The 25,708-nt window shown below is 50.2% G+C and overlaps 1 protein-coding gene across 3 annotated transcripts; it reads right to left on the bottom strand.

Moving 5' to 3' along the window:
* Positions 1-1,123: 1,123 nt before the first annotated feature.
* LOC100968954 (putative protein ZNF815) lies at positions 1,124-23,573 on the bottom strand. Of its 3 annotated transcripts, XM_055114886.2 has the most exons (6): positions 22,547-23,573; positions 15,770-15,904; positions 11,683-11,724; positions 6,866-6,992; positions 6,080-6,175; positions 1,124-1,479 (listed from the first exon to the last, which is right to left on the bottom strand). In XM_055114886.2, the coding sequence occupies exons 3-6, from the start codon at positions 11,689-11,691 to the stop codon at positions 1,133-1,135; spliced, it is 579 nt and encodes a 192-aa protein (XP_054970861.1). In that variant the 5' UTR covers positions 11,692-11,724; positions 15,770-15,904; positions 22,547-23,573; the 3' UTR covers positions 1,124-1,132. The 3 variants fall into 3 exon arrangements, with proteins under 3 accessions (XP_054970861.1, XP_034819471.1, XP_034819470.1); XM_034963580.3 differs by lacking the exons at positions 15,770-15,904; positions 22,547-23,573 and having other exon boundaries at positions 11,683-12,846; XM_034963579.2 differs by lacking the exons at positions 11,683-11,724; positions 15,770-15,904; positions 22,547-23,573 and having other exon boundaries at positions 6,866-8,059.
* Between the last annotated feature and the right edge of the window lie 2,135 nt (positions 23,574-25,708).

Here is a 25,708-nt window from a genome sequence, read left to right on the forward strand (position 1 = left end):
ACTCACTGCAATCTCCGCCTCCCGGGTTCAAGCGATTCTCCTGCCTCCAGCCTCCTGAGTAGCTGGAATTACAGGCGCCTGCCACAATTCCCGGCTAATTTTTTGTACTTTTAGTAGAGCCGAGCTTTCACCATGTTGGCCAGACTGGTCTTGAAACTCCTGACCTCAGGTGATCCACTCGCCTCGGCGTCCCAAAGTGGTGGGATTACAGGCGTGAGCCACAGCGCCCAGCTGACCATGCCTTCCTTAAGCCACCAAAGTGGCCGAATTTCATCCCGATATGGGACCTCTGCCTAGGGTGGCGTCGTAGTTTTGGTTGAGGGCTGTTGCCCTGGCGATGTCCCTCCTAGAGGTTCGGCGACCTCGTGATGTGACTTTGTGACGATCCCACGGTCTCTTCACCCGTGCAGCTTCTCCCTCGTGTGGATCCCGTGGTGGCGGATGAGCTTGGCGGATGAGGTTCGCCTTCTGGGAGAAGGTCTTCCCGCAGTCGGAGCACTCGTACGGTTTCTTCCCCGCGAGTCCGCCTGTGGGTCAGCAGGCAGGAGTTCTGGGAGAAGCTTTCCCGCGCTCCGCGCAGCCGCAGGGCTTCTCCCCCGTGTGAGTCCACTGATGCAGGGTGAGGTGTGACTTCTGGAAAAAGGCCTTTCCGCATTCCCTGCAGCCGCAGGGCTTCTCCCGGGTGTGGATCCTGGAGTGGATGAGGCGGCAGGATTTCCGGGAGAAGGACCGCCCGCATCCCCCGCAGCCGCAGGGCTTCTCCCCGGTGTGGGAGCGAAGGTGCTCGATGAGGCGCGACTTGTGGCAGGTTTTCTCACACTCCCAACACTTGTAAGGCTTCGCTCCGGCGTGAACTGTGCCCGGGACACACAGGCGTGTCTTCCGGAAGATCGTTTTACCACTTCTGCTGTCTCTAGCGGGTTTCTCCTTTGTGTGAGTTCCCTGTTTGTCAGGACAAACCTTCTCCCGGAAACCACGCCCCCGTTCACTGCACGCAGTGATTTCTCCCCCGCGTGGACCCCGTGACGTACCCTGAGGTCCGATCTGCAGGACAAGGCTTTCCCACACTTCGTGCATTCGTGGGGTTTCTCACTACTGGCTCCCTGAGCTGCAGGAAATCCCTCGTCACAGCTTAAAGCACTTCTACACTGGTGACCTCCGCGTGGATTCGCTCCTGAAGGTGGAGTTTCAAGTTGCGAATAGAGAACAAGTTTCCGTGGCCGTCGCACTCAAATCTCCTCCTCGCCAGGTAGGCGTTAGGAGTGAAGTCCAGGTTACACATCAAACTCTTTCTGCACAAGTCACATGTGCGGACCTGCTGAAGGAGGTTTGGGTTGTGATGGAGTTTTTTTCCTAGTTCGTTACAGTCATGAAGCTCATTTCGGGTCCAGTCTTTCTTGTCTAGGACCGTATTGCTCAAACGTTGGTCTTGGTGTTGCTGTTGGCTATCTGGCTGGGTAGCAACTTGCCAAACTTCTTCTAGAAAAAAAAAAACAAAACACAAACTCTTGGGTTTTTTTTTCTTTGAGACGGAGTCTCACTCCATTGCCCAAGCTGGAGTGTACTGGCATGATCTTGGCTCACTGCAACCTCTGCCTCCCAGGTTCCAGTGATTTTCCCGCCTCAACCTCCTGAGTAGCTGGGATTACAGGTGCCAGCCACCATGCCCAGCTAATTTTTGTATTGTTAGTACAGACAGGGTTTCACCATTTTGGCCAGGCTGGTCTTGAACTCCTGGCCTCAGGTGATCTGCTGGCCTCGGCCTCCCAAAGTGCAGGGATTACAGGCGTGAGCCACCGCACCTGGCCATAAATTTGTTAATCTTGGAGTACTGTATCACAAAACTGTTGGCAGAAAAGCTTGAAGGGAGCATTCATTTTGTGGTTTTAAGCCTAATTGCCTGTAATCCCAGCTACTCAGGAGGCTGAGGTGGGAAGGTCGCTTGAGCCTGGGAGGTTGAAGCTGTACTGAGCCATGATCACACCACCACACTCCAGCCTGGGTGATGGAGTGAAACTCTGTCCCAAAAAGTAGTAAAACCAAGTTCCCGGTCCCTTTCTTAAGGCCTGGGCTACACAGAGGCCTTCACTATCCACCCTTCCCATGTTCTCCCGACCTATGCTCCCTTTCATTCTGTATACCAACTGGATTTTCTCAAAACATGAGTTCCTTTTTGTTGTTGAGATGGAGTCTCACTCTGTCGCCAGGCTGGAGTGCAGTGGCGCAATCTCGACTCACTGCAACCTCAGCCTCCTGGGTTCAAGTGTTTCTCCTGCCTCAGCCTCTCAAGTAGCTGGGATTACAGGCATATGCCACCACACCCGGCTAATTTTTTGTATTTTTAGTAGAGACAGGGTTTCACCATGTTGGTCAGGCTGGCCTCAGGTGATCCGCCCATCTGGACATTCCAAAGTGCTGGGATTACAGGCTTGAGTCACCGCACCCAGCCATGAGGTCTTTATTGTTAAAGGAATTATCTTAGAGCTAGCAGCATTTTCTGCAGTGACTTATTCTCACGTGGACCTATGGATCTTTATGATGTCCAACAGAAGAATACTAGAGTACACACAAGCCATCCTGGCCTCAGATTCCCTGCTATCTCCTGATGCCTGTATTACCACTTGTTTTTGTTTTGGTGACAGGGTCTCACTCTGTCACCCAGGCTGAAGCATGGTAGTGCAATCATGGCTCATTGCAGCCTCAAACTCCCGGGCTCCAGCGATCATCCCACCTCAGCCTCCCAAGTAGCTGGGACTACAGGTGCATGCCACCACGTCCAGCTAGTTTTTAAAATTGTTTTTGTAGATATGGGGGTCTCACTATGTTGCCCAGGCTTGTCTTGAGCTTGTGGCCTCAGGCGATCCTCCTGCCTTGGCCTCCCAATCAGCTGGGATTATAAAAATTAGCCAGGCATGGTGGCTCATGCCTAGTTTCTTTTTTTGTAGAGATGGAGTTTTGCTATGTTGCCCAGGCTAGTCCCGAACTCCTGGCCTCAAGCGATTCTTTTGCCTCAGCCTCTCTAAATGCTGAGATTACAGGCATGAGCCACCACACCTGGTATATCTTCATTTGCATTTTAAACTAAAGATGCTACCTGCTGCCTCACCTCTGAGGCTCATGTCCAACTCAAGGGTGTCATTCCTCTGTTTAGAAGTTCCTGGCTGGGTGCAGTGGCTCACACCTGTAATCCCAGCACTTTGGGAAGCAAAGGTGGGCAGATCACCTGGGGTCAGGAGTCTGAGACCAGCCTGGTCAACATGGTGAAACCCCATCTCTACTAAAAATACAAAAATTAGCCAGGCATGGTGGCGCATGCCTGTAATCCCAGCTACTTGGGAGACTAAGGCAGGAGGACTGCTTGATCCCGGGAGGCAGAGGTTGCAGTGAGCCAAGACTGTACCACTGCACTCCAGCCTGGGCGACAGAGAACGATTCTCTCAAAAAAAAAAAAAAAAAGTTCCTGGCCAGGCGCAGTGGCTCACACCTGTAATCCCAGCACTTTGGGAGGCCGAGGCAGGTGGATCACCTGAGGTCAGGAGTTCGAGACCAGCCTGACCAACATGGAGAAACCCCCTTTCTACTAAAAATACAAAAAAATTAGCTGGGCGTGGTGGCACATGCCTGTAATCCCAGGTACTCGGGAGGCTGAGGCAGGAGAATCCCTTTAACTTGGGAGGCAGAGGTTACAGTGAGCCAAGATCATGCCACTGCACTCCAGCCTGGGCAACAAGAGCGAAATTCTGACACAAAGAAAAAAAAAATAGTTCCTGAGCTGAACTGCTGATTTTTTTTTTTTTTTTTTGAGATGGAGTCTCAGCTCTGTAGCCCAGACTGGAGTCCAGTAGCGCGATCTTGGCTCACTACAAGCTCCGCCTCCCAGGTTCACACCATTCTCCTGCCTCAGCCTCCCGAGTAGCTGGGACTACAGGCACCTGCCACCACACCAGGCTAATTTTTTTTATTTTTTATTTTTCAGTAGAGACGGGGTTTCACCATGTTAGCCAGAATAGTCTCGATCTCCTGACCTCGTGATCCGCCCGCCTCAGCCTCCCAAAGTGCTGGGATTACAGGCGTGAGCCACTGCGCCCAGTCGAACTGCTGAATTTCTGAGAGGTAAAGACCACCTGTTCATCTCCGCCATCAGATTTCTAGGGTGAGACCCATCCAGGGGTATTTTTAAAGCTCCCCAAGTAATTTTCGTGTGGATCATCAATTAATTAGCAGCGTCCTGAACAAACACGTGACAAAGAATCCTTCTCCTGATCCAAAGAGAGATTAAAGGAGTGTCCCCCAGAGCTTTTCAAAGAAACACGGACAAATGAAATAACAGCTCTTCTCCCCATGGGGTTATACTGAGTACAGCCCATTAGGCAGAATGGAGCCATATTACATGGTTTTGAAAGAAGAATTTAAAAGTCATATAAAAGGTAATGTACTAGGCTGGATAGTAGAGTAACCAGATGCGTGAAGTAAACAAAGTTGACATTAACCTCTAAGATCGGCCAGGCACAGTGACTCACACTTGTAATCCCAGCACTTTAAGAGGCCGGGGTGGGAGGATCGCTTGAGCCCAGGAGTTCAACACAATCCTGGGCAACATCGTGAGACCCCATCTCTACAAAAAAACCTTGAAGATGAGCCAAGTTTCTTTTTCTTTTTTTTTTTTTGAAGAAACAGGGTCTTGCGTGATCATAGCTCACTGCAACCTCGACCTCCTGGACTCAAGCGATCCTCCAGCCTCAGCCTCCCAAAGTGCTGGGACTACAGGTGACAGCTGCCATGCCTGGAGGGTTTAATTACTTCTGATTCCATTACTGGTGCCAGCTGATGTTCGATTTTTGTTTTTTTGAGATGCGGTCAAGCTCTGTTGCCCAGGCTGGAGGAACCACAACTCATTGTAGCCTCAACCTCCTGGGCTCAAGTGATCCTCCCGCCTCAGCCCCCGATTAGATGAGACTACAGGCATGTGCCACCACGCCCAGCTAATTTTTGTATTTTTAGTAGAAATGGGGTTTCACCCTGTTGGCCAGGCTGGTCTCAATCTCCTAAACCCATGTGATCTGCCTGCCTCAGCCTCTCAAAGTGCTGGGATTGCAGGTGTGAACCACCATGCCTGGCCCCTGAATAAGCATTTAATAGAAAATAACCCAGCCCCTTCGTTTTCTGCAGCAGAAACTGGGTGATCAGCATAAATCAATGCCACACGAAGGTGAGCTGGGAGGGAGACAGCAGTGATTTAACCTCATCAAGTTGGCCAGGTGCAATGGCTCACACCTGTAATCCCAGCACTTTAGGAGGCTGAGGTGGGTGGATCACGAGGTCAGGAGATCGAGACCATCCTGGCCAACATGGTGAAACAGGATCTCCACTAAAAATACAAAAATTAGCCAGGTGTGGTGGTGCACGCCTGTAGTCCCAGCTACTCGGGAGGCAGAGGTTGCAGTGAGCCGAGATCACGCCACTACACTCCAGTCTGGCAGACAGAGTGAGACTCCATCTCAAAAATAGTCATTAAGTACACTAAAGGAGAGGAATAGCTTTCTCCAGTTTCTGGGTATGAAGAAGAGAAAGGGGACTAAATTTTACGTGTGGCAAAGATGTTTTTGAGGCATTTCACAGTGAAAGAAAAAGATGAAAACAACAACAAACGGCAAGCCCAGCCAAAATCCCAGGCTTTTAAGAACAGTTGCCTGAAACAAGAGGACATCCGGCCAGGCGCCATGGCTCACACCTGTAATCCCAGCACTTTGGGAGGCCAAGGCAGGTGGATCACCTGAGTTCAGGAGTTTGAAACCAGCCTGACCAACATGGTGAAACCCGGTCTCTACTAAAAATACAAAATAAGTCACTCATGGTGGCAGGAGCCTGTAATCCCTGCTACTCAAGAGGCTGAGGCAGGAGAATGGCTTGAACCTGGGAGGTGGAGATTGCAATGAGCTGACATGGCACCACTGCACTCCAGCCTGGGCAACTGAGTGAGACTCCATCTCAAAAAACAAAACAAGACAACATCCACGGGTTCTGCTTTGCAGACTTCCAGGAGCCTCATCCCCCGGCCCCCTGCAGGCCACCCGCTCACCTGGGAAGCTCCACGTCCTTATCTCTTCCTCCTCCATCCATGGCTCCTTCCCCTGCTCCAAACTGGAGATCACAGCTGGTTTGCTGACTTGACACCCTGTTGGGGAGAAACAGTTAAAGGATTTGTGCTGAGCCAGCTGGGCCTTCCAAGCAAGCAGACAGTTCAGCCTGCAAAACAAAAGGTGGACGTCTCAGCCACAGAGAGCTGTTTCGCTTGGCAGGATAACTTCACAAGGACTCCAGTGGGATCGAGACTCTGACCACTGAAACCCAAGGCCAAGCACTTTTATTTTTCACACAGGGTCTTGCTCTGTTGCCCAGGCTGGAGTGCAATGGCACAATCACAGCTCACTGCAGCCTCAATCTCCTGCACTCCACTCAAGTGGTCCTCCCGTCTCAGCCTCCCGAGTAGCTGGGACTACAAGCAGGCATCACCACCCTCAACTAATTTTTTAATTTTTTTGTAGAGATGGGGTTTTGCCATGTTGCCCAGGCAAGTCTTGAACTCGGGCCTCAAGTGATCCTTCCATTTGAGACTCGCAAGTAGCTGGGACTGCAGGCACATGCCACCATGCCTGGCTAAGTTTTTATTTTTCGTTTGTATAGATCGGGTCTTACACCTGTAGCTCAAGCAATCCTCCCACCTCGGCCTCCTGAAGTGCTGGGATCACAGGCATGAGCCACTATGCCCAGCCTAGCACTTTCAGTGCGTGAGCAGTTTCCCAGTTTTATACAACTAAGAAAAAGCGTTCATGTAACCCGAGGACCACGGGGAAGTCTTCCTCACCCACAGAGAGCAGGTGGCTGTAGTTCTCCAGCATCACATCCTGGTACAGGGCCCTCTGCTCCAGGTCCAGCTGCTGCCACTCTTTCCGGGTGAAGCCCACAGCCACGTCCCCGAATGACAGTGACCCCTGGAACAGCACATGGCTGATTAATGTGGAGTGGTTGGCACTGGGTACCATGGCAAAGGCATAGAGGAGACTGATCTTACACCTTCCGAGGTCAGCTTTCCCCATATTAGGTTACATAGGAAGCTGAGCACACCCCTAACTTTGTACTACACTTTGTGGAAGAGAAAAAAAATAATCATTAGAAAAAAAATCTCGACCAGGTGCAGTGGCTCACGCCTGTAATCCCAGCACTTTGAGGGGCTGAAACGGGTGGATTGCTTGAGGTTAGGAGTTTGAGACCAGCCTGGCCAACATAGTGAAATCCCATCTCTACAAAAAATATATTAGATGGATGTGCTGGTGGGTGCCTATAATCCCAGCTACCAGGGAGGCTCAGGCAGGAGAATTTCTTCAACCCAGGAGGCATAGGTTGTAGTGAGCCGAGATCCCGCCCTTGCACTCCAGGCTAGACAACAGAGTGAGACTCCATCTTTAAAAAAAAAAAAAAAAAAAAGCATGTGAGGGTTGGGGGGCTTTCGTCACTGTGGCAGAGGTCAAGGGGGGATGCTGGGTAGAAAGAGCTGCGGTGGGTCCCCCAGACACATGCTGCTGGGGTGGTGAGGGATGTTCATAGGCAAATGGGTGACCCAAATTGTCCCCAATGGTGAGACAAGCGCTTGCAGAGGAGGGGCAGGAAGCAGGGCACAGCCCGGGGGCAGCAGCAGGGACCGGGAGCTATGTGGGGGTGGGGAGAGGCAATCCACAAAGCAGCCCAGAGCTCTGATCACCCTACAGACCCTGGGTTCTCTTCCAGACCACACTCTGATCTCTAGAAAACTTATGACCAAGAGCTAAAGGCTGCTGAAGCCAGTGACTTGTTTTTTTGAGATAGGATCTCACTGTGTTGCCCAGGCTGGAGTGCAATGTGCAATATCGGCTCACTGCAACCTCCGCCTCCTGGGTTCAAGTAATTCTCCTGACTCAGCAGCCCAAGTAGCTGGGATTACAGGCACACGCCCAGCTAATTTATGTATTTTTAGTAGAGACGGGGTTTTACCATGTTATCCAGGCTGGTCTCGAACTCCCGACCTCAGGTGGTCCAGCTACCTCAGCCTCCCAAAGTGCTGGGATTACAGGTGTGAGCTATCATGCCTGGCGTCTACATAGTGTAGTATATGTATATACATTACATATATATATATAGTCAATGTAGTTTACATACATGTATATATATATACAATGTCTACATAGTTTTTATACATACACATCCAATGTCTACATAGTTAATTCATGTCTGTAATTTCTATGTAATTTATTCATACATAATTTCTATATAAATATATAATTTCCGTGTAAATATATAATTTCTATAGATATGCCTCTCATGGGTTTATTCATGAAATAACATATGAAAAGCACAGAGACCACAAAAGTGCTGGACAGACAGCGTTTAACCCGGTCATTGTCATCTTCAGTACACAGACTGCCCTAACACAGAGTCACTCCCAGTGGGATTTGCCTTCCTACAGTGGCTTCTGGCTGGGCACGGTGGCTCATGCATGTAATCCTAGCACTTTGGGAGCTGAGGCAGGCGGATCACGAGGTCAGGAGATCAAGACCATCCTGGCTAACATGGTAAAACCCCGTCTCTACTAAAAATACAAAAAAGTTAGCCAGGCATGGTGGCAGGCGCCTGTAGTCCCAGCTACTCGGGGGGCTGAGGCAGGAGAATGGCATGAACCCGGGGGGCAGAGGTTGCAGTGAGCCGAGATCGCGCCACTGCACTCCAGCCTGGGCGACAGAGCAAGACTCCATCTCAAAAAAAAAAAAAAAAAAAAAAACCAACAGTGGCTTCCAAGAAAGACAACAAGGGAAACCTCCAGCTTCACAGACAGGGTGGGTGTGGCTCGCCACCTTGTTCTGGCCTCTCCTACTGCTCTGAGACATTTCTGGTGTGAAACACCCAGACATCCCTGGCTTCACAAAGCACAAAGAAACCCAGGCCCTGTGAAAGTTTTCCTTCCTGGAGTGGACAGTGGTAATGTTCATGAGGCCTCATCTTCCTCTGGGACCAGCCCCTTCCTGCCCCTGTGCACAGCTGCCTGGACAGAGGGCCTAATACACCTGAGCTAGGCTGGACCAACAGAATCCTCCCCGAAGAGCTTTCAAAATTGGATCAATGAAGGGAGATTCAGTCCCTCACAGCGGCAGAACTTGCAGCTGGGAGGAGAGGAGCTGGGGCCACGCTATTTCTGGCCACATAGAGTCAGCATGAGAAGAAAGTCACACAAGTGCGGGGTGCAGTGGCTCACGCCTGTAATCCCAGCACTTTGGGAGGCCGAGGAGGGCGGACATGAGGTCAGGAGATCGAGACCATCCTGGGTAACATGGTGAAACCCTGTCTCTACTAAAAATACAAAAAATTAGCCAGGCATGGTGGCGGGCATCTGTAGTCCCAGCTACTGGGGAGGCTGAGGCAGGAGAATGGCGTGAACCCGGGAGGGGGAGCTTGCAGTAAGCTGAGATTGCGCCAGTGCACTCCAGCTTGGGTGACAGAGCGAGACTCCATCTCCAAAAAAAAAAGAAAAAGTCACAGAGGCAGAGAACAGGGAACAAAGATTCCTGGCGATACCTGGTTTGCCAGATGCCTCTGGAGCCTGACTGCACACCAGCTCTTCCCAGGGCTCGCGTGCTGCCTTATAGATTTTTTTTTTTTTTTTTTTTTTTTTTTTTTGAGACAGGCTCTCCCTCTGTTGCCCAGGCTGGAGTCCAAAGGCACAATCACAGCTCATTGCAGCCTCGACCTCCTAGGCTCAAGTGATCCTCCCACCTTAGCCTCCCGTGCAGCTGGGAGTACAAGCATGTGCCACCACGCCTGGCTAATTTTTGTATTTTTTGTAGAGATGGGGTCTTGCCACATTACCTAGGCTGGTCTTGAACTCCTGGCCTTAAGCAATCCTCCTGCCTCAGCTTCCCAAAGTTCTAGAATTACTTTTTTTTTTTAATCCTAACCTACTTCTAGTTGGATTTCTGGCTTTTCCAACTTCAAGTATTAGAACTTCTAACCAGTGCACTCCACACTCACACATTCCTAGAACCCGGGGTGAAGAGCGGAAGAAGGAGAATGCTTCCAGGCTGATGGAAAACACTGATGTCACTCACATGCAAAGAGAGCTAACAGCCAAGTGGGCGGATCACCTGAGGTCAGGAGTTCGAGACCAGCCTGGCTAATATGATGAAACTCCATCTCTAAAAATACAAAAATTAGTCGGGCGTGGTGGCACATGCCTATATTCCCAGCTACTTGGGAGGCTGAGGCAGGAGAATCACTTGAACCCGGGAGGTGGAAGTTGCAGTGAGCCAAGATCGTGCCACTACACTCCAGCCTGAGCAACAGAGCCAGACTCCATCTCAAAAAAAATTTTTTTAATTAAAAAAAACCATTATGGCAAGCAATTTCAGATGAGATCAGGCACATTCAGGGTGGTGTGGCGGTAGACATGGCAGGCTGTTTCAAGAACACGCAGTTCATTCATTCATTCCTCTAGATAATGCAGTGTTACATCCAGGTCACTGGGCACTGCACAAGGCTGTCTCTGTAGACCTGGGTGTTCGGCATCCCCAAACAACCAGAATCACAGACAGCTGCTTTGGCATAATATCTGCTGTTTATACAGAGAGGAAGAAAAGTCACAAGAGATTTCCTGTTGTGTTTCTTTCAAGGTGGTTGTTATTGAGGAACGGGCCTGCTACATCTTGCATACAAAGATCAAATATATCTTTAAATGCCCTAAAGAGCTGTATTTCCCCTGAGAAGTACACACGGTTGTCCAAAACAGACAACACAAGTCATATATTAGATGGAATCTGCCTGCCTTTTTAAAGTGACAGAAATGTCAGATATAAATTTACAAGGCATCGGGCTGGGCATGGTGGCTCATGCCTGTAATCCCAGTACTTTGGGAGGCCGAAGTGTGTGGATCACTTGAGGTCAGGAGTTCGAGACCAGCCTGGCCAATGTGGTAAAACCCTGTCTTTACTAAAAATACAAAAATTAGCTGTGTGTGGTGGCAAGTGCCTGTAAGGAGGCTGAGGCAGGAGAATCGCTTGAACCCAGGAGGCAGAGGTTGCAGTGAGCCAAGATTATGCCACTGTATTCCAGCCTGGGTGACAGAGCAAGACTCCGTCTCAAAAAAAAAAAAAAAATTTATAAGGCATCTCATAACTGCGGCAGCCTCTACAGTATCTCCACCCTGCCCTTCCCACAACCTTGATCTTCCATTCTCTTCCTGTTTTCACTGATCCTGATTTCCGTTTGCATTTTGTTTTATCGGATACCCATTTTTTTTTTTTTTTAAGACAGAGTCTCACTCTGTCACCCAGGCTGCAGTGCAATGGCGCGATCTCAGCTCAGTGCAACCTCTACCTCCTGGGTTCAAGTGATTCCCCTGCCTCAGCCTCCTGAGTAGCTGGGATTACAGGCTCGTGCCACCACACCTGTCTAATTTTGTATTTTTAGTAGAGACACGGTTTCACCACGTTGGCCAGGCTGGTCTTGAACTCCTGACCTCAGGTGATCCGCCTACTTTGGCCTCCCACAGTGCTGGGATTACCAGCGTGAGCCACCACGCCCAGCCTTTATTAGTCATGTTCTTATGAGCATCCGAAATCCCTGCTGAAAAAATGCACTAGAAAGAAATGCCACACTCACCTGGGCCATGGTTCTTCCTTGCTGTTCTGGAAAAGCGGACACCTGTGAAGGCAGACATCAGGGTGGGGAGAGAGGATATGAGAGGCCATGCTTGCCTGTGGGCTCCCAATCAACTGCTGGGACCACCCCCGCCCTGGCACAGGTGGGAGAAAACCTCCTCTGAAGGGTCCCCATTATCAAAGCAAAGCCCTCACCTTGCAAATGTCATAGGGACTCAATCTTGTGAGGCCTGACTTGAATTTTTTTTTGTTTTTTGAAATGGGGTTTCACTGTGTCGCCCAGGCTGGAACACAGCGATGCAATCACGACTCAGTGCAGCCCTGGACTCCCAGGCTCCAGCGATCCTCCCACATCAGCCTCCCGAGAAGCTGGGACTATAGGTGTGTCACATGCCCAGCTAATATATATATATATTTTTTTTCTTTTTTTTTTTCGTTTGAGACAGAGTCTCACTCTTTCGCCCAGGCCGGACTGCAGTGACGCTATCGCGGCTCACTGCAAGCTCCGCCTCCCGGATTCATGCCATTCTCCTGCCTCAGCCTCCCGAGTAGCTGGGACTACAAGCGTGTGCCACCATGCTTGAATAATTTTTTGTATTTTTAGTAGAGACGGGGTTTCACCGTGTTAGCCATGATGGTCTCGATCTCCTGACCTCGTGATCTGCCCTCCTCGGCCTCCCAAAGTGCTGGGATTACAAGCGTAAGTCACTGCGCCCAGCCATGCCCAGCTAATTTTTAAATTTTTTGGTAGAGACAGGGTCTCACTGTATTGCCCAGGCTGGTCTCAAACTCCTGGGTTCAAGCAATCTGCCTGCCTCAGCCTCCCAAAACCTTGGGATTAGAGGGGTGAACCACCATGACTGACTGGAGTTTTTCTTAATGAGTATGTGCATCTGTGTCTCAGTAACCAATGTGCAATTTACTACAATCCCCACCCATTACCCAAAAATGTAATTACTAGAAATTTATTCTGAAGAAACAGGCCGGACACAGAGGCTCACGCCTGTAATCACCACACTTTGGGAGGCCGAGGCAGGTGCATCACCTGAGGTCAGGAATTCAAGACCAGCTTGGCCAATATGGTGAAACCCCATCTCTACTAAAAATACAAAAATCAGCCGGGTGTGGTGGCATGTGCCTGTAATCCCAGCTACTCAAGAGGCTGAGGCAGGAGAATCTCTTGAACTTGGGAGGCAGAGGTTGCGGGGAGCCAAGATTGCGCCATACCACTGCACTCCAGCCTGAGCGACACAGCAAGACTCCATCCCCCCAAAAAAATAAGAAAACTTTTTTGAGGGGATAGGGTCTTGCTGTTGCCCAGGCTGGAGTGCAGTGGTGCAATCTCGGCTTCCTGCGACCTGTGCCTCCTGGGTTCAAGTGATTCTCATGCCTCAGCCTCCCACATAGCTGGGATTACAGGCACACACCAGCAAGCCTGGCTAATTTTTTGTATTTTTACTAGAGATGGGGTTTCACCATGTTGGCCAGGCTGGTCTCCAACTCCTGACCTCAGGTGATCCACCCACCTCAGCCTCCCAAAGTGCTGGGATTACAGGCGTGAGCCACCGTGCCCGGCCTATTTTTATTTTTTGTAGAGGCCAGGCGCAGTGTTTCACCCCTGTAATCCCAGCTACTTGGGAGGCTGAGGCAGGAGAATCGCTTGAGCCTCTGAGGTGGACGTGGCAGTGAGCTGTGATCGTACTACTGTTCTCCAGCCTGGGCAACAGAGTGAGACTCCGTCTAAAAACCAAAACATATATATATGCTTTTTGTAGAGTCATGGTCCTGCGATGTTGCTCAGGCTGGTCTCGAACTCCTGGCCTCAAGTGATCCTCCCACCTTGGCCTCCCAAAGTGCTGGGATTACAAGCATGCATCACTGTGCCTGGCCTGTTTCTTGTTTGTATACATCGACTACAAACTACAGCACATGTAATAAGTTTGTAAACATACATCTATAAACAAAAAATTCTGGGCCAGGCACAGTGGCTCAAGCCTGTAATCCCAGCACTTTGGGAAGCGGAGGCGGGTGGATCACTTGAGGTCAGGAGTTCGAGACCAGCCTGACCAACATGGTGAAACCCCATCTCTACTAAAAATACAAAATTAGCCGGGCATGGTGGCGGGCGCCAATAATCCCAGCTACTCGGGAGGCCGAGGCAGGAGAATCACTTGAACCAGGGAGGCGGAAGTTGCAGTGAGCCAAGATCGCGCCACTGCACTCCAGCCTGGGCAACAAAGCAAAACCCCATCTCAAAAAATAAAATAAAAAAGATTCTGAAGAAAAGACACAGAATATTAACAATGATTATCTTTGCATCGTAGGACTTTCATTTGGTTGGTTTTGTTTTGGTGTTTTTTCTTCAGATAGGGTCTCGCTCTGTTGCCCAGGCTGCAGTGCAGTGGCACATTCACAGCTCGCTGCAACCTCTGCCTCCCGGGCTCAATTGATCCTCCGGCCTCAGCCTCCCAAGTAGCTGGGACTACGACACATACTACCATGCCTGGCTAATTTTTGTATTTTTTGTGGAGACAGGGTTTCACCATGTTGCCCAGGCTGGTCTCGAACTCCTAGGGGCTCAAGTGATCCTCCTGCCTCAGCCTCCCAAAGTTGCTGGGATTACAGGCATGAGCTGCCTCACTGGGCGGATTTTTTTCTTAACATATTGATATTTTCTAATTTCTTCAACGATAAATTGGTGCTGTTTCACATGTAAATATTTCATAAGAATATACATGCATTTTACTGGGTTTTCTCCCCATGGGCTCCTATCAAAGTCCTTCCCCTGGTGAAAGGGAAGCCATGGGGAGGGCTGAAGGCGGAGAAGGTGGGACGGGCCAAGTCTTAGCCATGATTATGGAACAGCGGAAGAAGACCCTGTCTGGTGCTCGGGAGCCCTGGGCGTGAGTGCCGGCTCACCCTCTACTGTGCGTGGCGGTTCTGAATGTCTCTCTCACACCCATTTTGTTTGGTCTTTGACGTGAGAAGGAGAAACAAAAAACTCAGGTTAAGAAAGCAAACTCTGGCCAGGCGTGGTGGCTCACGCCTGTAATCCCAACACTTTGGGAGGCTGAGGCAGGTGGATTACCTGAGGTCAGGAGTTTGAGGCCAGCCTGGCCAACATGGCAAAACCCCATCTTTACCAAAAATACAAAAATTAGCCGGATGTGGTAGTGGGCGCCTATAATCCCAGCTACTCGGGAGGTGGAAGCAGGAGAATTGCTTGAACCCAGGAGGCGGAGGTTGCAGAATGCCGAGATCAGTCACTTAAAAAAAAAAAAAAAAAAGATTGGCTCCCGCCCAACCCCCACCCCAAAGAAAGCAAATTCTATGGCTTGACTATAGCGTAGGATCCAGGGACAGCGTGGTCCGGGCTTGTCCTCTGAGCACCAGGGACATGCTCTGGCCCTGAGCCCACAAACTTGTACTCCCTAAAGCAAGAGCCTCTTTCTCCTCCTAGCAAACCTTCCACTCAACTGAAACCTAGATGATCCCTCAACGTGACCACCCAGCAAACCCATGTTTGCTCTGTCCCCCAGCGGGCTGGGACCATTTCAGGCACATGGACCTTGTGTTTTTTATGGAGTTTTGCTCTTGTTGCCCAGGCTGGAGTGCAGTGGTGCGATCTTGGCTCACTGCAACCTTTGCCTCCTGGGTTCAAGCGATTCTCCAGCCTCAGCCTCCCGAGTAGCTGGGATTATAGGCACCCACTACCACACCCAGGTAATGTTAGTATTTTTAGTAGAGACAGGGTTTTGCCATGTTAGCCAGGTTGGTCTCAAACTCCTGACCTCAGGTGATCTGCCCGCCTCAGCCTCCCAAAGTGCTGGGATTACAGGCATGAGCCACCATGCCCAGCCCCAGGTACATGGACCTTGGGAGCTGCCACCCTCCACGTGACCCTCCGGCTTCAGCCCTAAGCTATGTGAAGAGGTCTCAGAACTGGGGTCTCGCTTTCCAAAGCAGATTCCTGCTCCCCGTTGTCAAGTTCTTTACAGGAATGCTTTTACTCCCAGCATGCCTGGGTCTCGAACACTTGGGCAACTCCACTTGGCTGCCAAGGCTCTGCTCCCCTACTGAGAACTTACCTTCAGGTGGGGACTCAAGCTTCAGCCTCTGAGGTTCTCGGGACCAGGGTAGAAACAAGCTTGCTATGCCGAGAGGAGGGACCCACCTTGCTGACAAAGTCCGATCCTGAGCTTTTGCAAAGACACCAGGAAAACCTGAAATTAAAATGACGCAGGGAGGCTCACATGAAAATATTAGCACACCTGTCATCTCAGTACTTTGGGAGCCTGAGGCAGGAGAATTGCTTGAGGCCAGGAGTTCGAGACCAGCCTAGTCAACAAACACCCCACCTCTACAGGGGGAAAAGAAGACATTGGCAGGGTTACCTTTACCGCTGATAGAGAGAAACCAATCTGTGGCAGAAGGGAAAGTCAGAAAGCCTAGAACACGAGACAGAGTCCATGCTCTGTTTCTGGCTTTGAAAATGGAGGGACCGGCTGGGCACGGTGGCTCACGCCTCTAATCCCAGCACTTTGGGAGGTCGAGGTGGGTGCGTCGCCTGAGGTCAGCAGTTGGAGACCAGCCTGGCCAATATGGTGAAACCCTGTCTGTACTAAAAATACAAAAATTAGCCAGGTGTGGTGGCGCACGCCTGTAATCCCAGCTACTAGGGAGGCTGAGGCAGGAGAATCACTGGAACGCGGGACGCAGAGGTTGCAGTGAGCTAAGCTCGCACCACTGCACTCCAGCCTGGGTGACAGAGTGAGATTCTGTCTCAAAAAAAAAAAAAAAAAAAAAAGGAGATCCCATTGGAAAGCAAGCTGGTGGGCTTCGGGAGCTGAGCATGGCCCCCAGCTGACAGCCAGCAAGGAATCGGGGACCTAAGTCTTAAGACAGAATTCTGCAAACCCCCTGAATGCACTGAGAAGCAGATTCTTCCCAGAACCTCCGGCTAAAAGCCCAGCCCAGCCCACGCCTTTCTCAGAGCCTGATGCTACCTGGAGCGTGGAACCCATAGGTGAGGCCACCAGGATTTCTGACCTCCCAAACTCTGTGTTAGTAAGTGGGCGTGGTTTTAGTCACCAAATGAGTGGCAATCTGTCATACAACAATAGAAAATTACTACAGGCCAGGCACAGTGGCTCACGCCAGTAATCCCAGCACTTTGGGAGGCCAAGGCAAGTGGATCACTTGAGGTCAGGAGTTCAAAACCAGCCTGGCTAACATGGCGAAACCCTGTCTCTACTAAAAATACAAAAATTAGCCGGGCATGGTGGTGGGCGCCTGTAATCCCAGCTACCTGGGAGGCTGAGGCATGACAATCACTTGAACCCAGAAGGCAGAGGTTGCAGTGAGCCGGGATTGCACTGCTGTACTCCAGCCTGGGTGACAGAGTGAAACTCCATCTCAAAAAAAAAAAAAAAAAAAAAAAATGGCAAGCATAAAAAGCAAACCTGAATACCAAAAGAAAAATACATATATTGCGGCCAGGCACGGTGACTCACGCCTGTAATCCCAGCACTTTGAGAGGCTGAGGTGGGCGGATCATGAGGTCAGGAGATCAAGACCATCCTGGTTAGCACAGTGAAACCCTGTCTCTACTAAAAATACAAAAAAATCAGCTGGGTATGGTGGCAGGTGCCTGTAGCCCCAGCTACTCAGGAGGCTGAGGTAGGAGAATGGCGTGAACCCAGGAGGCAGAGTTTGCAGTAAGCCAAAATCGCACCACTGCACTCCAGCCTGGGCGACAGAGCAAGACTGTCTCAAAAAAAAAAAAAAAAAAGAAAAAGAAAAGAAAAGAAAAATACATATATTGCATAGATCCCACTGACTCAAAAAACAATACAATTAGAAAATAAAAAGAATGCAAAAAAAAAAAAATTAAACCACCAAATATGAAATGAATCCATACTCAAAAATATTCCCAAAGAAACACGAGGCCTATATGTTTTTCAGGAATTTTATAAAACTGTCTTCAAGACTTTTGCAATGTGTATAAGTGGTTTATTCAGGTTTTCTATATGTCAGTCAATTTTAGCAATTTACAATTTTCTACAAATGTGTCTTACTTAATTTCAGAGTTATGCCATTAAATGATTTATAGTAACATCTCATTTTTTAAAAATCTACTGGCCAGGCACGGTGGCTGATGCCTGTAATCCCAGCACTTTGGGAGGCCAAGGCAGGTGAATCACCTCAGGTGAAGAGTTCGAGACCAGCCTGGTCAACATGGTAAAACCTCGTCTCTACTAAAACTACAAAAAAAAAATTAGCTGGACATGGTGGCACATGCCTGTAGTCCCAGCTACTCAGGGAGGCTGAGGCAGGAGAATCGCTTCAACCCAGGAGGTTGAGGTTGCAGTGAGCCAAGATCATGCCACTGCACTCCAGCCTGGGCGACAGAGGGAAACTCCATCTCAAAAAAAAAAAAAAAAAAAAAAAAAAAAAAAAAAAAAAAGAAGGCCAGGCACGGTGGCTTACGCCTGTAATCTCAGCACTTTGGGAGGCTGAAGAGGGCAGATTGCCTGAGGTCAGGAGTTCGAGACCAGTCTGGCCAACATAGTGAAACCCCATGTCTACTAAAAATACAAAAAAATTAGCCGGGCGTGGTGGCGTGTGCCTGTAATCCCAGCTATTCCAGAGGCTGAGGCAGGGGAATTGCTTGAACCAGGGAGATGGAGGTTGCGGTGGAGCCAAGATCACACTACTGCACCCCAGCCTGGGTAACAGAGCAAACTCCATCTCAAAAAATAAAAATAAATAAAAATAAAAATAAATCTACTGTATCTGAAATCATCTCATCTTCCATTCTAAAAATAGCTTATTTTGGCCAGGCGCGGTGGCTTACACCTGTAATCCCAGCACTTTGGGAGGCTGACGCGGGCAGATCACAAGGTCAGGAGATCGAGACCATCGTGGCTAACACGGTGAAACCCCGTCTCTGCTAAAAATACAAAAAATTAGCCGGGCGTGGTGGCAGGTGCCTGTAGTCCCAGCTACTCGGGAGGCTGGGGCAGGAGAATGGCATGAACCCAGGAGGTGGAGCTTGCAGTGAGCCGAGATCGTGCCACTGCACTCCAGCCTGGGTGACAGAGTGAGACTCCATCTCAAAGAATAAAAAATAAAAAAATAGCTTATTTCTATTCTCCCTTCATCAGTGCAGACTGAAGTTTGTCTAATTTATTAGTTTTAAATACAAATCAAAATTTTTTGGGGGGGGGAGGTTTAACAAATCCTTTCCAATAAGTGATTTTATTTTATTTTATTTATTTATTTATTTATTTATTTATTTATTTATTTATTTTTTGAGACGGAGTCTCGCTCTGTTGCCCAGGCTGGAATGCAGTGGCACAATCTCGGCTCACTGCAAGCTCCGCCTCCCGGGTTCACGCCATTCTCCTGCCTCAGCCCCCCGAGTAGCTGGGACTACAGGCGCCCGCCACCACGCCCGGCTAATTTTTTGTATTTTTAGTAGAGACAGGGTTTCACCGTGTTAGCCAGGATGGTCTCGATATCCTGACCTTGTGATCCACCTGCCTCGGCCTCCCAGAGTGCTGGGATTACAGGCGTGAGCCACCACGCCTGGCCCCAATAAGTGATTTTAGCTTTTTAACTTTTTACTTAAGTGACTTGAGACTCAAAGGAAAGTCTCAAGAATAGTACAAAGAATTTCCAAATACCCTTCTCATCTAGATCTCCCAAATATTAACATTTTACCACATTTGCGCAGGTGGCTGATGAAAAAGGTCCCACCACAAGGTGGCAGAGTAAACACGACAGCACCTGGGCGAGGCTTTGTGCAGGCAGGAAGGCCCTCACACCAGAGGCCGTCCCAGGGCTGTGGCATGGGGGCCGTTACCCAGGAGAGGGCACAGGGCCAGCTCCTGGGTATCTCTGAGAGCCTTAGGGTTTTTTTGTTGTTGTTGTTTTGATATGGAATCTTGCTCTGTCACCCAGTCTGGAGTGCAATGGCACGATCTCCAACCTCTGCCTCCCGGGTTCAAGTGATTCTCCTGCCTCAGCCTCCCGAGTAGCTGGGATTACAGGCCCCTGCCATTATGCCTAGCTAATTTTTGTAGAGACAGGGTTTCCCCATGTTGGCCAGGCTGGTCTTCAACTCCTGACCTCAGGTGATCCGCTTGCCTCAGCCTCCCAATATGCTGGGGTTAAAGGCATGAGCCACCACTCCCAGCTAGCCTTGGGGTCTTAATAGCCACATGGTTTGTCTTATACATGGCCGGCAGATGTTGGGTACAGTTTCCCAGGTATGCACACCAAGAGATCTCTAAATCACTACAAATCTGCATGTACTTGGGCTATGATTCAAACAACTGGGGCCAGGCATGGTGCCTCACACCTGTAATCCCAGCACTCAGGGAGGCCAAGGCGAGAGGATCCCTTGAGCCCAGGAGTTCAAGGCCAGCCTGGGAAACATAGCGAGACCCGTCTCTATTAAAAAATAAAACAGGCCAGGCGTGGTGGGTCACGCCTGTAATCCCAGCACTTTGGAAGGCCAAGGCGGGTGGATCACGAGGTCAGGAGATCAAGACCATCATGCTGGCTAACACGGTGAAACCCTGTCTCTACTAAAAATACAAAAAATTAGCCAGGCGTGGTGGCGGGTGCCTGTAGTCCCAAACTACTCAGTAGGCTGAGGCAGGAGAATGGCGTAAACCCGGGAGGCAGAGCTGGCAGTGAGCCGAGATCACGGCGCCACTGTGCTCCAGCCTGGGTGACAGCTCAAAAAAAAAAAAAAAGATTTGTAACAAAATAAAACAACTGGGGCCAGGCATGGTGGCTTACACCTATAATCCCAGCACTCAGGGAGGCCAAGGCGAAAGGATCCCTTGAGCCCAGGAATTCAAGGCCAACCTGGGCAACATAGCAAGACCCCTGTCTCTATTAGAAAATAAAAAAGGCCAGGTGTGATGGTTCACGCCTATAATCCCAGCACTTTGGGAGGCCAAGGCAGGTGGATCACCTAAGATTAGGAGTTCAAGACCAGCCTGGCTAACGTGGTGAAACCGTCTCTACTGAAACTACAAAAATTAGCCAGGTGTGGTGGTGGGTGCCCGTAATCCCAGCTACTGGGGAGGCTGAGGCAGGAGAATCACTTGAACCCAGGGGGCAGAGGTTGCAGTGAACTGAGATAGTGCCACTGCACTCCAGCCTGGGCAACAGAGCAAGACTGTCTCAAAAAAAAAAAAAAATTACTCAATTTAGGTTTAATGTCTCATGATTCGATTCAGATGATACATTTGTGGCAGAAATTTGTTTGTTTTAACTTGCTCTATTTTTTTGTTTTAAGTGGGAAAACACTTTATTCCATAAAACAGAGTAAATCTTCCTCTCTTCCTTTTAATTTCTCCTCATATGCTTTTAGCTTTGGGGGTTTGCGCTTTTTTTCTTTTCTTTTTTTTGAGACTGAGTTGCGCTCTGTCTCCCAGGGTGGAGTGCAGTGGCACAATCTCTGTTTACCACAAGCTCCGCCTCCCAGGTTCACGCCATTGTCCTGCCTCAGCCTCCCGCGAAGCTGGGACTACAGGCGCCCACCACCGCACCTGGCTGATTTTTTGTATTTTTAGTAGAGACAGGGTTTCATCGTGTTAGCCAGGATGGTCTCGATCTCCTGACCTCGTGATCCGCCCGCCTCGGCCTCCCAAAGTGCTGGGATTGCAGGCATGCCTGGCTTTTCTCTTTTTTAAATATCTTTTTCTGGGAGACACAGACTGGACAAATGGGAGTGGATGTGCCCTATTCCTTTTTATATGCTAACCACCTGAGCTGAATGTCATTAAGTTTCATTCTTTTTATTTAATACATATATTAGGACTACAATAAGTTAAAAAGAAAAAACTTAAATCAATTCTTGGAAAAGTTTTATTAAAACTAATAAAATAATTGGTTTGTATTTAAGATTAATAAAATCGACCAGAATCCAGGCACAATTGAGCAAGAGAAGGCATGAAAAAGACAATTTCAGATACGGTCGAGGTTTGATTTTTTTTTTTTTTTTTTTTTTTAAGATAGGGTGTCACTCTGTCGCCCAGACGAGAGTGCAGCAGCATGATCTCAGCTCACTGCAACCTCCGCCTCCCAGGCTCAAGCGATTCTCTTGCCTCAGCCTCTTGAGTAGCTGGGATTACAGGCGTGTGCCACTACTGCCCAGCTAATTTTTTTGGGGGGTATTTTTAGTAGACACGGGGTTTCACCACATTGGCCAGGCCGGTATCCAACTCCTGACCTCAAATGATACACCTGCCTTGGCCTCCCAAAGTGCTGGGATTACAGGCATGAGCCACAGCACCCGGCCATGGTCGAGTTTTATAATTGTAAGATTACTCTAAGCCTGGCATGGTGGCTCATGCCTGTAATCCTAGCACTTTGGGAGGCCGAGGCGGGTGGATCACAAGGTCAGGAGTTCGAGACCAGCCTGACCAACATGATGAAACCCCATCTCTACTAAAAATACAAAAATCAGCCGGGCGTGGTGGTGCCCGCCTGTAATCCCAGCTATTTAGGAGGCTGAGGCAGGAGAATCGCTTGAACCCGGGAGGTGGAGGTTGCAGTGAGCTGAGATCGTGCCACTGCACTCCAGCCTGGGCGACAGAGTGAGACTCAGTCTCAAAAAAAAAGGAAAAAAGAAAAAAGGAAAAGAAAAACCTCTTTCAGTAAGACCCAAGCGCAAGTGTGATAGAAAAACCACCAACACGAAAACATTTGCTCTTATCAAGATTTAAAACCATAGTACCAGTTTCATTCTCTCCCCAAATCAAGTGAGTTTCATCTTTAAAAAAGCATCAGACAGACATCCTCCGCCAACTCCATCACATCACACCATCCCGAGTGTTGCTCACCTTTCTTCACCAAGGGCTGGAAAAGAACAGTCTACACGGAACTGGTGCAGCCGCCTCCTTCTCCACCAGTCTCCAACAGAGTTGCTGGCACTGTCCCGCCTTAGTCTGGCGTCTCCCGTCTCCCTACTCAATTTTCTCACACCCTCAGTCCAACCCTCATAACTCTACTTCCTGCAGGGGTACTTTGACCAACACCCAAATATGATCATGCCTCTGCCTTGAAGTACTGCATTTGCAGCTGGAGCAAGAGGGAGACCCCAGCCTTGGACCCTGCCGGTCAGCCCCCCACCCCGCCCCCAGCCTCACGGGGCGCCCCCCCTGTGCCGAGTCCTCAGTACCACCCATCATTACTCCTTAGGGATGCTCCTCCCTGGTCCTCAAAGACCCTATTGTCCTTTCATCTGCAACATCTTATTTTTCCTTAAGTCTGACCTAAAGTCACTCCTTCCCCAGTTGAAACTGATCCTCCCTCCCCTGGGTGTCTATGCATCCTGATAGTTGAGGTAACTAACAGGGCGCCTACCCCTGGATCGCCCCATGTTAACGTGACCAACACCTCTGTAGGACTGCATCCAACGAGGGACCCCAGCTCCGTACTCCCCCAGATCGGACCCAGGCACTCAGTAGATGTTTTGAATGAGCCCAGACGCCTGAAATAACCCCTCCGCATCCTGCCTTCGTTTCCCTCCTAGCCCAGTGCCCACCACTGGCTGTGATCGGGGTTCTGCATGAGCCAGGTTGGAGAGGAAGAAGGGGGTTACCCTCTGCAAGAGACAGGGACTTTCCCCAACAGCCCCACTCTTCCCCCCTGAGACCCAGGCACCGCAGTGCAGTGGAGATCAGGGGCCTGGATGGGCAGAGAAGCTCCAGGGGAAGGGACGGCAACAAACCCACTCTTGGGGAAGAGCTGGGTCCCTTGTGCAGAGAACAAGCCCCCAGCTCACCCGCGTCCAAGTGGTCACAGTGGCAGGTGCCCTGCGCGAGCTTCCAGGGGACGGTGGGGTCCGAGGAGGCAGAGCTGCGGGGAGGGGCAGTGAGATAAGGGGCCAGCCGCTGCTCGGGACCCACCACTACCTGTGGTGTCCCCCAACCCAACTTGGCAGCAACCGACAACCCGCGGAGACGTCTGGAGGAGCCGCCCCCAGGACCCCAGTGCAGTGCCGGCTCTGCAGCAAGTGGGTGCCGGCCACGCTGGCGCTGCGCACAGCCCGGGAGCCAAGACGCCGTTCCTCCCACACGTGTCTGAGGTGTCAGTCGCCATGGGAACAGCCTGGGGTCCGGAGGTGCGCGCATTGCAGTCTTGCACCTCAAAACACTGCGTAAAAGAACCCCCTGGGACTACAACTCCCAGAACCCCCCACGATGCCATGATTCCGGTTAGGCCACCCTGCACTTCCAGCCACAGCCATGGCTGCAGTCACATGGGAGGTGGCCATGGGCTGGCAGGGTGTGGCGCCATGGCTCTGGCTGACACAGAGCTGGGGGTGAATGCGCCCTCTTACATGTCCCCCATGGCCAAGGGTGGCCCTCATGAGCCCCACGTGTCTGATCTGATCTGCCCCAAGCCCTGTTCCATCCTGTGGGGCGGGATATGGCTGGCCCGAACTCGAAGTCCCACCTGGGACTGGCACTGGGCCTCCTTCCTAGATAGTCTGTTACCTGGGGAGATCATAAGAATATTTATTTATTTAGAGATAGAGTTTTGCTCTTGTCGCCCAGGCTGGAGTGCAGTGGCATGATCTTGGCCCACTGCAACCTCTGCCTCCCAGGTTCAAGCGGTTCTCCTGCCTTGGCCTCCCTAGTAGCTGGGATTACAGGCACCCACCACCATGCCCAGCTAATTTTTTGTATTTTTAATAGAGATGGGGTTTCACCATATTGGCCAGACTGGTCTCGAACTCCTGACCTCAGGTGATCCACCCACCTGGGCCTCCCAATTGCTGGGATTACAGGTGTGAGCCACCACGCCTGGCCAAGAATTTTTTAAGACTATGCTCTGGCTCTGTCACCCAGGCTGGAGTGCAGCTGCACGATCAGAGCTCACTGCAGGCTCCAACTCCTGGGCTCAAGTGATCCTCCCCCATCAGCCTCCCCAGTAGCTGAAACTGCAGGCCCGCACCACCATGCTGGCTAATTTTTTTATTTCTTATTTTGTAAAGATAGGGTCTCCCTATGTTGCCCAGGCTAGACTTGAACTCCTGGGCTCAATGAATCCTCCTGCTGGGATTACAGGCGTGAGCCACAGTGCCTGGCTAAAAACTTTATTTTTATATTAAGGCCTATCCTTCAGTCCTCATGATAGTCCCCAAAATAGATGTCATTACTTTCATTTCATAGGGGAGGAATCAGAGGTAGCCGATCTCAATATTTACCTTGGAGGAAACCCTGCATAAAAATGATGTCTGGGACCCGCGCGTGGTGGCTTGCTCGTGTAATCCCAGCTACTTGGGAGGCTGAGGCGGGAGGCTCACTTGAGGTCAGAAGTCAAGGCTGCAGTGAGCCAGGATTGCACCGCTGCACTCCAGCCTGGGAAACAGTGAGACCTCCATCTCTTTTTTAAAAAAAATTTTATCTGTAGGCCAGGCACAGTGGCTCACGCCTGTAATCTCAGCACTTTGGGAAGCCAAGGCAAGTGGATCACTTGAGGTCAGGAGTTTGCGGCCAACATGGCTAAGTCTCGTCTCTTCTAAAAATACAAAAATTAGCCGGGTGTGGTGGCACCTGTAATCCTATCTACTCAGGAGGCTGAGACAGGAGAATTGCTTGAACCCGGGAGTGGAGGTTGCAGTGAGTAGAGATCGTACTATTGCACTCCAGCCTGGGCGACAGAACAAGAGTCCATCTCAAAAAAAAAAAAAAAAAAAAAGGCCGGGTGCGGTGGCTCACATCTGTAATCCCAGTACTTTGGGAGGCTGAGGCGGGTGGATCACGAGGTCTGGAGTTCGAGACCAGCCTGGCCAACGTGGTGAAAACCTGTCTCTACTAAAAATACAAAAATTAGCCGGGTGCGGTGGCAAGCGTCTGTAATCCCAGCTACTCGGGAGGCTGAGGCAGAAGAATCACTTGAATCCAGGAGGCGAAGGTTGCGGTGAGCCAAGATCACACCATTGCACTGCAGCCTGAATGAAAGAGCGAGACTCCATCATGAAATAACTTAAAAAA

Source organism: Pan paniscus, chromosome 6 (genome assembly GCF_029289425.2).
Source record: "Pan paniscus chromosome 6, NHGRI_mPanPan1-v2.0_pri, whole genome shotgun sequence".
Lineage (NCBI taxonomy): Eukaryota > Metazoa > Chordata > Mammalia > Primates > Hominidae > Pan > Pan paniscus.